This window comes from Anguilla anguilla, chromosome 5 (assembly GCF_013347855.1).
Source record: "Anguilla anguilla isolate fAngAng1 chromosome 5, fAngAng1.pri, whole genome shotgun sequence".
NCBI lineage: Eukaryota > Metazoa > Chordata > Actinopteri > Anguilliformes > Anguillidae > Anguilla > Anguilla anguilla.
The window spans coordinates 14879181-14893620 of record NC_049205.1 but is presented as its reverse complement, the minus strand read 5'-3'; the positions used below and the strand labels follow the sequence as shown (position 1 = coordinate 14893620).

The 14440-nt window shown below is 40.6% G+C and overlaps 1 protein-coding gene across 4 annotated transcripts in view; it reads left to right on the top strand.

Annotated features, from left to right (window-relative positions):
- Positions 1-12305: 12305 nt before the first annotated feature.
- Positions 12306-14440, top strand: part of LOC118226748 (phospholipid-transporting ATPase IA) — a 124560-nt gene continuing 122425 nt past the window's right edge. For 2 of the 4 annotated variants that reach the window (XM_035416588.1, XM_035416585.1), the window contains exon 1: positions 12306-12746. In XM_035416588.1, coding sequence (XP_035272479.1) covers positions 12701-12746 — 46 coding nt within the window. In that variant the 5' untranslated portion in view covers positions 12306-12700. The remainder of the gene's footprint in view (positions 12747-14440) is intronic. The other 2 variants (XM_035416589.1, XM_035416586.1) reach the window with 1 other exon arrangement.

The following is a 14440-nucleotide window of genomic DNA, read 5'->3' as shown; positions in this document are numbered from 1 at the left end:
AAGGTCAAGAGGGCAGCAGCCTGTACTGAGAACCACTTTTACCTCTTGCACTCTTCATAAATATCTACAACCTTTCAATGAATCAACCTTTGTCTTAGGTATTTTTTCCATTATTTGATGTGGTAAGTTTAAAGAGAATGTCCCATCTTAGTTTTATGTGGCTTTTTCTCACTGGGCACTAGATTGCCCCATTCTACAGAACGTCCCTCCTTCCTCTCTCTCTTTCTCTTGGTTTAATGAGGTTCAGGATCATCCTTGTGTTTGTCAGCGCACGTGACATTGAGATGCATCTCGGTGAATCTTTAATGTCAACGTGCCACGCTGGCTGGCATGCCTGTGAACCAATCGCGTGTGGGCATTTTCCTCTGCTGCATTGCATATTGGGAGAATGTTGGGAGGCTGGAAGCGAGTCTGAAAAAGGGCATCCACCACATTTTGTACGTCAGTATGACATCAGCCGCATTATACTGTACAATGTATTTCAGGCATTACAGTGTGGCTCAATGGCTGTCAGGGCTTGGCACAATGTGCTTGTAACCCAAAGGTTGCATGTTTATTAGTTATCAAGGTGAAGCACAGCTGTTGTACTTTTGAACAATGTTTGCATTGTTTCAGGATATTTATCCTGTGTGTAAATCTAAAATATGATCTGCGCACAGTAAGTCACCCTGGATAAGTGTCTACTAAGTAGTGTCTACTGGATGAGTGTCCACTGCTGGACCTGTTCTGTGTGTAGCCCTCTGAGATGATTTAACTGCTGCCCTCCCTGCCTTGTCCATGCATCCTTATCCTGTGGATGGATGGGTAGGCTTCTGGAAGACAGCCATACCACCAAACATGACTGCATTGCTTTTCAAGATTGATAATAAAGCTTTTAACAGTGGTCCCAACTGAATTTTCAGTTGGGAATTCATACACCAATTGAAAAGCACAAAATTATATTAAATACACTATTTAGACAAATGTTCAGAATTATTAATCAAAATTGTTTTGTTTTCCAGGAAGTCTGCATTATTCATTAGCTGTCCAGTATGCCTGTCTATTACAGATCTTGGAAATTTAAGCAGGTATGGTCCAAATTCCAGCCCATCTTATTCAGATTTATTAAACATTTTTTATGAACTGAAATATTGCATGGGTTTTAACTGATTTGTTGTTTACATATATATAATTGTATTTATTATTATTATTATTATTATTATTATTATTATTATTATTAATAATAATAATAATAATTAATTAATTTATTATTAATTTTTTAAAGGTTTGCCTTTATTGTACATTTTTTAGCTAAATATCTGAAACAGGATGAGAGCGTGAAGTGTACTTCGACAGCAGATGTTTTTGGTTATTTGGCGCATTCTAAATAGTGTGTTTGTTTTAAACAAAAATTCATCAAAATGTGTTGTTTACTGAGAATGCACATTTGTTTAAATTGAATTGACCTTAAAACAGCCTTTCACACTTGCAGTTGAGAGTAATCAGGAATTCTGTAAATCAAAGCCACTACACTTCATGTTTTTCTGAGAACTGTTTCATTTTACATCCTTTTCAGTTTCATTTTGTAGAGGTGTACTACGTTTTAATGAATCTTTAATTATCATTTGTAACTCAATGGCTTTCCACTTAAAAAGAAATTGCATGCTGTCAAAACAAAAAGCTTTTATATATAATATTTCCGAATAATTTCATACATGCAATTCCCCAGATTTCTCAAAAATGCTAATTTCATTAAGAAGCACTTCAGAGCGATTCTGTGAGATATGGTCTGTCAGTAGTGAAATGAATAAACATGTATCATTCGTTACATTCTTTGTATGATCAAAAGCAATTATTTTATTTATTTTTCCCCTTTCTTGCGTGAATCATGAGATTCGCACTGTAAAGTCTGATGGTCGTAATAAAGCAAATTTATGAGCCGTATAAGGGAGAGATGAGACCCGGAGCCGGCCGACTTTATTGATATGCAGCGCGCCGCGATCCCACTCTGTGAGGCTCAATACTCCTCGCCACTATATTATCCCGACAGTGCGAATCATCTATCAGGGCATGAAATGGGAATCGATGATGAGCTTCTCTTAGAACCACTGTTTCATTTTACCCCCCTCCTCTTTCGCGGCTCTGGGAGAACACGAGCACTTCATTCAAAGACACGTCCGCGTCCAAATCCGAAGTCGATACGAATCGTCTGGCAGTGGCTCTTGGCGCGTCTCCAGTCTGAAAATATACCTTGTGGTGCTGGCCGACTACGTAAAGACAATCGATGAAAACGTGTGCCAGCCAAACCCCTGATGTTTTTTGCGCTGTTGCCTCAATGATGTGATGTGATGACGATTCCTACATTTCGAAAACATTATGAGACCTGAACATCATTTCTTTCGGTAATATTGAGTGTGCACGCTGCGTACATCAGTTACATTGAAACGTATTTGTTTAAAAATCAATGCACATTCATTTCTAAGAATTAAAATCAGTTTAATGGGGAAAAGGGAAAGGTGGTATCTATGCTTCATTACTTGATTTGTTTCTGTGTAACTTAGTAAGAAGTCCTGCGGGTGCCCCTGGTCAGCCTATATACTGTAACTGCAGTAGACTAAGTGATGTCAATTCTGCCTAGTTAAACCTTCAGTCAATTTCCACAGACTATTGGAGGCATTTAAATGTTCCTCAAAGCATTCTTCCATGGCCACGTCAGTCTTCCTCCATGTCAGTGCATGGATGCAGAGTAAAGAGGCATGCATGGAGACCGGATCCTGAGGCCCAGGTCAGCTGTGCTAACAAAGCAGTGTGAGGTTACGCCAGCGGGGCAGGCCTCTCTGTGACAGACGAGCAGAGAGAGGGCCACAGGCCCTTGACATCCACAGCTTCGCGTCAACCCTCTAATGGTCCGGAGACGCTCAGAGGGCTGCCCGCGGTCCTCCCCCCCCCCCACGAGAGGCCGTGGCCCGGCCTGTCACTCTTTATTGCAGCATGAGTGTGCGTGAGAAGTACGGCCTGCGGAAGGGTTATTCTCTTTGTCCTTTCTCATGCCTTCAATGCACCCTGGGAAATGAAGTCTGCTCCCTGGAAGACTGAAAACCAGCAGACACACAGTCAAATGTCCAGTGTTAAGTCAACTCTAACAGAGTATATGTGAGTCAAATAGGGACCATATGTACCCTGTAAGTGTTGACGTAACACTGAACATTTTACCGTGCAGATTTTTCTAATCACGTCTTCAGGCAGCCTTGTCCACACCCACAAACCTATGCTCTCAGGACTTACAGGCCATGATCAGGAACTGGGCAGGGTTCTGTTGGCACTACTTCCCACCAGAACCGCTTCTCATTTAGGCCTGAGTCGTTCAATTAAATTAGATGAGACGGGTTTTCTTTTCTTTTTTCCTCAAAACCACCAGCTTCTTACATCTAAATGTCAGACCTGCATTAACGGATGCTCTGTGTGTTTATTTACTAATTGCATTAAACTGCCTGAAAGGACGGTCTGCTGTAATGGAATTACCGTTTGTAACTGGCAAATCTTTTTGCTTCCTTTTATCCTCTTTGCTTTCTGTGACACAAAGATCAAAGTAACTGAATTACTGGTGCTTTAAAAATGCAAGAAAGCACTACACTTGAGCATATCTTTATTAGTCTGTGTGTGAGTGTGTGTGTTTGGAGGTTAGTGTATGCATTTGATTTGTGTACACAATTTCCACTAAGTATACCAGAGTGAATCTGTAATCATAAATTAATAAAGTTACCGCTTTATGGAGAATGACTGTAATGGTGAATTAATATTCATATTGTTCCATGCTAAAACCCCCAAAGCCCTCGGATTGAAATCCTAAAAGAAATATCAGTGGGAATCCAGTACATGACAGAAGTTTACTGGAAAATAGACAGTTAATTTTACCCCAATATGTCATGTTTACAGTTGGTCCCTTTAGTGGAAACTATAGTAGCGTTCATTTATATAACAGCATTGAAAACTGTAATAGATTGTAGGTTAAAGGTACTCAACCTGACTTTCTGCTGGAAATACACAGCTGTTTACTTGGATTGTATGTAAAAGCTCTGTGTATGTCACTCTGGATAAGAGCATCTCCTAAATGCCCAAAATGTTAATTCAAAATGAGAAACATATATCCACTAGGGGTCAGCAGTCCACCTCTTTTTAAAAACAGGTATGGCTTCATTTGCGGGACACAATTAATGAAACGCAAATCCCCGTCGCCTGTCCAGTGCAGTGCCGTACAGCAGCTGTTCCTGCCTCTGATTCATCAGGGGACAGCCCTCAGATCTTGGTGACATGCCAGCCGGGGGCTTTGATCAGTGCTCGGTGAGAGAGCGCCACAGCTTAGCCGCCTGGCTGCGCTCCTCGAGCTGCTGCAGATGAAATGCGCTGGAATGGAGGCATTGCGAACTACGGCCGCATGACAGCGGGATCACTGCTGGACTGAAATACATTTTTGCACCCTGGTGCTCAAGATTAAAATGGATGTGTCTCTCTATCTTTGTTACACCAGTAGTAACTATCTGTATATCAATCTATCTATATATCTATTTATCTATCCATCTATCTTTATTTCTTTCTTTCTATGGTGATTTTGTGGTTGCAATAGGCATGGCTTGATAATGTTCATCAAATCAGTGCTGCAAATAAATAGTACCAATCATAAATGAAAATAAAATGTCCCTCAATGTCTACAACATGCTGAAGCAGCACCAAATAAAAACAGTTAACAGCTTCCAAAAGGCATTTTCTATGCATATTTTCTCTTAATTGCATGTTTTACATATTTTAACAGATATTTTGGCACAGTCAGAAACGTGTTGTGAAACTCTTGTGATGCCAGCTCTCCAATGGATGGATGTGAAGTCATGAGGTATAGGTAATTTATGTTACTCACACAGCAAGATGAGTTTATGGTTTATGTTATAGTTTCATATCTTGAAATAGTGCACTGTCTCCCCGGAGCAAGTTTATAACTTTTTTGGTGAAGCAGTTCTTCAAAGAATATTTTATATTTTCTATCTTTTGCTTCAAATGTGTGATCATTGCTAATTCAGACATTGGAACAACATTCTGTCAATATCTTTAGTGGTACTTCCCAATGGAGAGTGTGCATTAACAATACATCTCCTCATTGTTATTATGTGGCAGTAGTGGTAGCCAATGTATAAATTCCAGCTGGCCAATAAGATAATGTGTTGTAATAACAATAAATATTTTAATTTACTTTTGACTGAGGAAAATGTGTGAGAAAAAGTATCTCTGTATGTTAATTTTAACACCACATTTGTGTGAACATAACTCTATGATGGTCTGAGAAAAATAACACTTTCATAGGGTTGAAATTAACTTTTTGTAGAGTGTGACAATATTAGCAATATGTTATATGTTAAATAGGCTATATTTAAGGCATATTTTATCCAATATATTTTTATCTAAAATTATTTTAGCTGGCATTCCTTCTGTACACTATATGCAATTCACTATATTAGTTCCAAAATGTTTAATAACTACAGACCTATGTGCAATTTAATACAGTTTGTTTATTTTACTAATGTATGCATGCATGCATGCATCGTTGGACACATGGTTATTATAAGATATCACCATGGAGACGACAAAGTACCGGAACCACCGTCTTACATTTCATGCAATATTAATGAATAAATGCAGGGAATTCTCTCGAGGAGCTTGCAGGCTTCCTGTAGACGCAAAGTAATTTCACGTCACTGCTGCAATTCAGACAAAAAGCAAGCTTACAATACTGAATAAGAGAAAGCCAATATATGCACACAAAAAACAAGAAGCATTGTTATGATTAGTACACAAATGCATTATTAATGTAAACAAAATGCCAAGCAAGTACATGGAAATATGAAACCTCTAGATAACATCTTGCCTGTTTGTGTAGCTGTTGTCTGCTGATGAGGAGCACATGCAAACACAGTGTATAATGAATGTTAAGCAGATAGTTGCATTCAGAATAGACAGAATATCACCGGTAAAGTATACACACAGGAAGCACGGGACATGCAATGGCAGGAAAAGATAGGCAGAATGCCAGATTGCACTGTTTTGTGGAAATTTTCCATGACACAGTCACTGCAGCAATGCAACACCTGCAACACCCCACCGGCGCCCAGAATGCTGTCATGCTGAAAGACTGAACATATCACGCCAATGTCTTCTGCTGTGCTGAACTTTGAAAGGTCTGCTCCAGAGCTCAAGGAATGAGGGAGAGTGTGTGTGTGTGAGAGAGAGAGCAAGTGAGAGAGAGAGACTGTGTGTGTGTGTGTGTGTGTGTGTGTGTGTGTGTGAAAGAGAGAGAGAGAGAGACTGTGTGTGTGTGTGTGTGTGTGTGAGAGAGACAGAGAAAGAGAGACTGTGTGTGTGAGAAAGAGAGAGAGACTGTGTGTGTGACAGAGAGAGAGAGAGAGAGACTATATTTGAGAGAGAGTGTGAGAGAGAGAGAAAGAGAGAGAGGGAAAGAGAGTGATATAGACAGATACAGAGGGAGCAAGAGAAAGAACGAAAGAAAGAAAGAAAGAGGGGCTTGGGAGAGAGCACCACAGGAGTTCCACGCTGGTTGTGTCATGCAGACTTTTCATATGCTCGCATCATTACCATGCCATTTGGCTGACGACGGCTCCCAAGGTGACTCTCCAAGCTTTTCCAAGCATTAACACCCAATCTGCCTTTGCCTTACACACCACATTAAACACCGTGACAGTCTGTCAGATGTCATGTCAGCATGTCCAAAGTTTTTTTTTTAAATGCCTTTGATTTTACCACGGTAAACTGGGGCAGATCTGCAGTTCTACAGTTGTCAGTGGTGATGTCCAGCAAGGCATACAGGTCAAATTTGCACAGCTGTTGATCTTGCCTTCGATCCAGGATTGAATGCCCTTGTGGCTTTACTGATATGATTTCCCATCAGTTGTCCAACACATCTTTAATATTTCATGCAAAATGATGTCCATAAAGATGTCTTTCCAACTTTACAAGACTACTGTCATGATATATTATGCAAGCTATTTTGTGCAAACCCCCTTGGTCCCTTGCAAATGCTAATTTTGCAGTTTGGATGCTTCTGATCACAGTATATAAGGGCTATATACAGTATATTCCCAAATAGACAGATGTGAATGGATATACACCATTTGTTTTGGTCAAAAATAGTCATTTCCACAGCTTACAAATTGTTCAATGCTGTTGGTATCATTTAGATATATCATGTCAATTTCAGCTTCGGTCAATTGATGCAAGCAAAATTTTCAGAAGGAAAGTGCCTGTCTTTCTCTGCCAAAACACCCTGCTGCCATTGCAGATAGACTTTGGTGTGTGAATGCTGTTACTGTAATTAGCCGCATTAGGCGGCTGAATTGTTTTAACAAGACCGTCTGGGTGACTGGCCGCTTCGCACCATTGAAAAAAGTTCAGTGGATTGCGAGGCCCGTAAATTACGCTGCCTCAACGCGGGGATGAAATGTGGATTGCATGGGTGATTCATGATTCAGATACGATGCTCACTCAAACATAAAACCACTGCACACTAGCAGAGAGGCAGGCTTTTCCTCCCTGTTGCTTAGCAACCTACCAATCATGAATCTAGAACCCAGCCGTGATGTAATGATGCTGTCTCAGAACATATATATATATATATATATATATATATACATATATAATAAAACTAATGGAAATATTTGGAAACCATCCAGCTCAAAATAAAAAAAAAGCATCCAAAAACAAGCAGAACAATCTACTGCAGAACATCCATTGCAAAATTATTTCACAATGGGGTTTGCATGAATATTAATGAAAGAAACACGCACCATATGGTGTATAGCAAGGCAACTGATACTACTGGAAAGTAGAAAGCATATCATTGAGAATCGCCATATTTGCAGCTTGTTTCAAAACAGTGCAAGATTATGTTTTCCCAGATCTACCAGCAATGAATGAGAGTGTTTGCTGCATTCCATTATAACAGTTCATCTGAATGTCAAGCAAGCAAATGTTGCACATATGCACTAAATAATGCAACTTTACTGCTGTGGGTTGCAATTTACAACCCGACACCCTGTCTATGAACGTTAAATTATTGCGTGCTGCCACTTATCTTAGATTAACATTCAGGAACAGCAAGAGCACAGCACAGAGGGTCTGTGATCTATGTATCCTTGCACACCTATCAGGAAACTTCCACTGCAGATGAACTGCAAGCAAAACCAAGTGTAACTTCAAAACATGCATTGATGCATTCTGGTCTGCACCTAACAGTTAGTGGATTAACCAACATGCATCACTTAATTTGCAGATGAATTCAAGTTCAATTGTATTTAACTTGTCTGAAACAAAGTGAACCCAAACAACTAGGCTTTTCTCAAAATGTAAGTTCATTTGAAGACATACCAGGTTGGTAATCATTTCAAATTCATTAAGTGTGGGTAGTCCCAAAGAAGATGCACTTAGCTGAACGGCTTACATGGCAATCAACAAGGGTAACTGTGATTGGTGGTCCTGAGCATATGACAGCTTGGCAGTGAAATACTTAATGTGTGGACATTGCACATATGCATTCTATGTACAGCTGCCACCATCTTTGAGCAGTATATGCTGTAGTGATTATAACACAGGGATCTAGACCTGAGGCTTTTGTGACCATGGTACTAGATTGGTACCATAGCCTTGAGAATAAAGCTTGACCTCACTGACAGCCAGAAAGATTTAGTTAGAGTAAAAGATCCATGGCTTGTGAACTCTGAACTTCCCTGGATTAAGTAGTCTTCCAATGGTTCACATTGATGTCCAATGACCTGCAGTAAAAATATGGGCAATAAAATGATTAAATCTGCAGTTCATGGTCACCAGCGCTATGGAAATTGGATCCGTGATAGCACAGAAAGCAGGAGAACAGCACACCTGTAGGGCAGAGTGTGTTTGGCGTGTTGTGTACGCTCTCTGTTAAATGTGCGTACATCAAGTTTATGAGACAAATCTGGGGTGTCTGTCACCGTCATTAACATTTGGTTTTTTTTTTTTTTACTGTCGGCTTAACAGCACAGTAAAATTTCTGTAAAAACCCAGCACCTCTGTGGTCCCCAGGCTGTCTATTTCCACCACCATTGTGCAAAGGCTGCAGTGATCCTCACTTTTTTTTTTTTTGAGCACTGGCTGCCTGCCATCTCAATGCACTCAATGTGGAGCTGTAGGTGAAGCTCTCTTTTGATTGTTTTTTGTAAACAAGCATTGGTGGGGGTGGGGGTTGGGGGGGGGGGGGCGGTAGAGGAGAACTGGGGGTATGCTGGGACATCATTTATGGGGGCTCATTTTGTCAGGTCTTTTTGGGTTCCAAGTACACTGGGATAGTTTGTCTCCAAAAAAAACAGAACAGAAGCTTGTTATTCACCGCTGATTCTTGACAGCTTTACACTGTACTTTCTTCTCTCCTAACCTCACAGCCTACATGCTTGGAAAAAATTTTTTCTCCATCTGAAACTAAGCTCATATTCTTCACTCTACTCTAATGTGATAAACATGATACATCTGATTCTGTAGGTATGCATAAGCAGTCCCTATTGTACTGTATTTACGACAAATACAGTAAAATTTGGGCAATCTGTACCAACCTCATTTGGGCATACAGGACATGACAGTGGAAAAAGTAGTATTAATTTCATCTCAGAACTGAGGGGGCACTGTTGCTTGGTAGCTGACAAAGGGATGTGGTTAGCTGGGGAGATGCTGGGGAGGGGCTAAAGACAAGAGACCATATATAGCCCATAAAGTGTTGAGTCATTCTAGATACAACTGAGCTTTTGTTGGCCACTTCCTGGCAGTCTTACGTGCTTACTAAAGCTCAGCCGTAATGGAAATGTTTATACTTTAATAAAGCAGTTTCCAGCTAATAGTGCCCACATGTTGACTTTTTCCTCTGTGCAAATGCACCTGTCCATTATGGCTCAGGGAATCCAAACAATAGCACAAGCTCCTATTCAATTATGCAGGGGACCATCTGTCCTTTAAAATGTGTGACACAAAATTCAAACAACAGAGAACAGATTTTAGAAAATGACCGTTTGCAGATGGGAGCAATGTGATTCACGTGCCCTAGTAAAATATAAAAAAAAACTGTAATGATGTATTCCTGTGTCATGGTGTGATTTTCATTTATCAAAATGCCTCAACTGGGTCCACAAAAACATTGCCAATGTTGTGGCCAATGAGAGGCCATAGTTCTACTATGGGGTAAAAGTGAATTGCAGAGTTGTAATCTACACCATTAGGAAACATAAAATACTGTATTACCTTACTCCATCAAAATCATATGCAAGGGTAAAACAGTGACTATTTCTACTATGGGGTTAAGGTTATTACACAGCTGTAACCCACACCATTAGGAAACATAAAATTGCACTGGCCTATCTCCATCAAAATCATATGCAAGGATAAAACATTTCAGTCACTGTTTTTACTAGCCTACTTCTGCTCAGTGGCAACCAGTGGGAGAAGGGACAGAAATGACAGGGCTGTTTAGCCGTCTACTGTTATCATTGCTTATACTATATTGCTCCCAACTATTGCTCTCAGTTTGCATTACGACGTTTAAATAGACAACAGTTTCTACACCTGTCTGTGCAGAAATACATAATGTCAAAAGAAATTTGTGTGTAGGCCAACAGTCGATTATACAGCCAGAGAGATTGTGATAAGCATAAAATGCTCCCTGAGCATTAAAAATACTATTCTGTCGACTCACTGTCTTCAGGAAAAACCTGAGAAAAAAATGTTCATTCCTTTATATCACAGGGTTCCTGTTCCTGCCTATCATGTCACAACCACATTGATGGGTGTGGACCACTTATCTCTATAGGTAGTAGTGTGGCGCAATTGGGAACGCTGAGGAGAAACGTTAACAAGACGCAAAAGTGGAAGAACACATGGCTAAGTACAATCACAAGCAAAATGCAATGTAAAATGGTGAAACCAGTGTTGGATACCCTGTCTCAAGAAGATAAATAAGTAAATATATTATATGCCATCTCCAGTTATCATTTAATACTTGTGCAGGAACCTGCTAGGTTATAGGAGCAGTGTACTACGGCAGCCACAGGATATCACATGGAGCATAGTAAACAAGTTCACTTGTGGTTTGAATATTATGCAGTTATGAGGTAACTATACAGAATGTATACTCCCCCAAACAGCAAATCGTGCAGCTGCAATGCAGTATGAAAGGAATGCAGACATGGTAAAGAGATTTAGTTGTTGCTTGACAAAACATTAGAAAGGGAAAGACATGGGGTTTAAGTAACTTAGACTGTGGTATGATTGTTGGTGCTATATGTGGTGGTTCCAGGCATCTCAGAAACAGCTGCCCTTCAGTCTCTAGAGTTTACAGAGAATGGTACGATAAATAAGCATCTAGTGAGCAGCAGTTATTTGGGGGGAAAAAACACGTTAAAAAAGAAAACCAGGCCGGGTTCCACTCTTGTCAGCTACGAACAGGAAGATTAGGCTACAGCGGGCACATGATCGCCAAAACTGGATGATCAAAGATTAGACAATTGTTGCCTGGCCTGATGAATTTTGATTTATATGGCAACATGCAGATGATAGGGTCAGAAATTGGTATAAGCAGCATAAATCCACCCTGCCTTGTGTCAACGGTGCAGGCTGGTGGTGGCGTAATTTTGTGGGGAATGTTTTCTTGGCACACATTGGGCCCCTTAATACCAACTGAGCATCATTTGAATGTCACTGCATACCTAAGCATTGTTGCTGACAATTTGTATCCGTTTATGTCCACAGTCTATTCTTTTCAAATGCATACCTCCAGCAGGATAATGCACCATTTCACAAAGCATGCACAAACATGAAAGTGACTTTAGTTTACGCCAATGGCCCGCACAGTCCCCAGATCTCAATCCAATAGAGCACCTTTAGGATGAGGTGGAACGGGGTTAGCTGCATGAATGTGTGGCTGAAAAATCTGCAGTAACTGTGTGATGCTATGGAGTCAGCACGGATCAACATTTCTAAGGAATGTTTCCAGAACCTTGTTGAATGCATGCCCTGAAGAATGCAGCCTGCATTCGAGACAGTTAAGAGGGCCTACCTGGTATTAGACAGGTGTACCTAATAAAGTGGCCACCAATTGTGCGCGCGTGTGTGGGTCTCTTTTTTACACACACGCAAACACATTTAATTCATTATGAGAAGCGTCCTGTTCTTTAGTTGTAATATCCTTGTTGTAATCAATACCGACCAGTGAAACCCTTTCCTCCCCCCTGCGACGCAGATGGTACCGCCTGAATTGTAAAAGGACGCTGTCACTTTCAGATTAGGAAACCAAATCGCTTCGAAACGTTGAGCCACTGCTCTGCGCTTTTCGCTAGCTACGCGTTGTCACCGGTCAGCTACGAAATGTTTGAGACGTACGTTCACCAATCTACCGCCGTCTGTGCATGAAGATCTGCGGATTTATCTGTGTTTTATTCGAAGTTGCAACGCGACGATGATCTGCATCGACAGCTAGCGAGCTAGCTAATTAGTCTGAATTCGTAATTCCTTCGTTTTACCCAAGAACAAGGCATTATTGTTACATGTGGGCTGGTTCTGAAAAACAGCGACTGGAGAGAAGGAACGGAACTGAGCGCACAAGAAGGGGTTGACAGGTGCCTTTACAAGGATTGGTGCGGTACAGATGCCGGTCCAAAGAACTATGTCCGATCTCCGATCCCGGGTGGAAGGTAGGTAGCCGGTTGGGTTGCGGTAATGCATGGCTCCTGATTGAATAGAAAATATTTACTTTATAGTATAATCCCTTGTTGATATTTATAGGCACTTGCACAATAACAATAATAAACGTGCTGTCAATTCGCATTGCGTGCGTAAGCAACAAGCTGTAGCTTTCCGCACAGTTTGGAGGCTAACGGTTGCATCCAGCTGCAAAGTATTTGCAGTCTCTGGCTGCATAAACTCTTCCGATTGTAATTAGCATCACCCATTGCGAAGAAAGGCTTACGGTTGTTTCTAAAACTCAACCATTTTGCTGGAGGACATACAACGTAAAGTGATTGTAGACAAGCCTAGCAATAATCCTAGCAAGACAGCTCTAGCATGGTTGCAGTAGTATTTCTGTTAGTCATGTTAATGACTAGAAAGCTGGTTAACTAATTTGATTGCAGGGGTTTTTAGAGATCAGATGTCCAGCTAGCTTTCCTGCTACCAACTACAAATACAGTATTAGTATCCAAATACTGGATACATTCAGTAAGCTCCCGGTTTTAGGGAGGTGTCAAGCATTCAAAGTGGCTAAAAGCTTGGGAAGACAATGTAACGGCTTTGCTTGGGAGCCCCCGAAGCCAGGCAGTTCCAAGTGTCATAGTAGCGCACGCGAGGCGTTGTCGATTTGCTTGGTGGAGTTATGAATTACGAGTGGTGAAACAATGAGAAGCCATTCGTTTTTTCGCCTTATCATACCCCCACAGTTGTTTTTATTATTTGAAAGATTACGCACTTGCACCGTGAACGCTATTTTCATTGTACTTAAAAGGCTTTCTCGTTCACATGTGAGGTGAAGGTATGGTTTGGTATTGAACGCAAATGATACCAATTGTTGTTCATGCTCAAAAAATCATTTATTTGTCAGTTGTTCATTGCTGTCAGAGTGCACTAATAATTATAGTGCATTTGACTCTTTAAACGTTAAGTCATCATGCAGTTATTGTCAAGTCCTAGTTCAAGATGTATCAATGATACTGTTGATGTTTTCTTCAGTATATTATATAACTTATATTCTGTATTCTGAGACAATTTCATATTAATTTCAGTATTGTGCCATACTAATATGTAGACATTGAGTTCTAAAAGGAGAATTCAATAGAACTGGACTATATCTGTCAATTGTAAATCATTCAACAGGTAGGCTAATATCTAAAGGCCACTGCAGCGGTTCTGTCTTTGTGCCTGTAGGCTTTGTGTCAAAGCTTGCATCAGTGTTTGCAGTCACAAGTGGGCACAGGGCATGGTGTCTCTGACTGAATTGACAGATGGACTGTTGAAGGAGGGAGCCAAGAAATGGGGTGTAATACCACGCACAATTGGATTTTGATCAGATGGCACGATTCTGCTCTTCAGTCTGTCTGCAGCGTTTCTCACTGTTCACTAGTAATATTCTGTAACAAAGACATTTTTTTGTGATAATGTCTTGAATAGTAGCCTTTATGATTGCTTTGCATTATTTGCATTCTAATGATATTAAAGGACTTCACAAAGGGACTGAACAAAGAACCAAGTGTAGGCCTAGCCTATTTGATTTTCAGTATTATGACCTGACCATGTGAAGTAATGGTGTTTTGCAAGCTCCGTCTACTTGAAGGCAAGAACTTCAAGGCATGTTCACGGCACTTTTCATTAGCTATGGAAAACAGGCCTTCTGTTT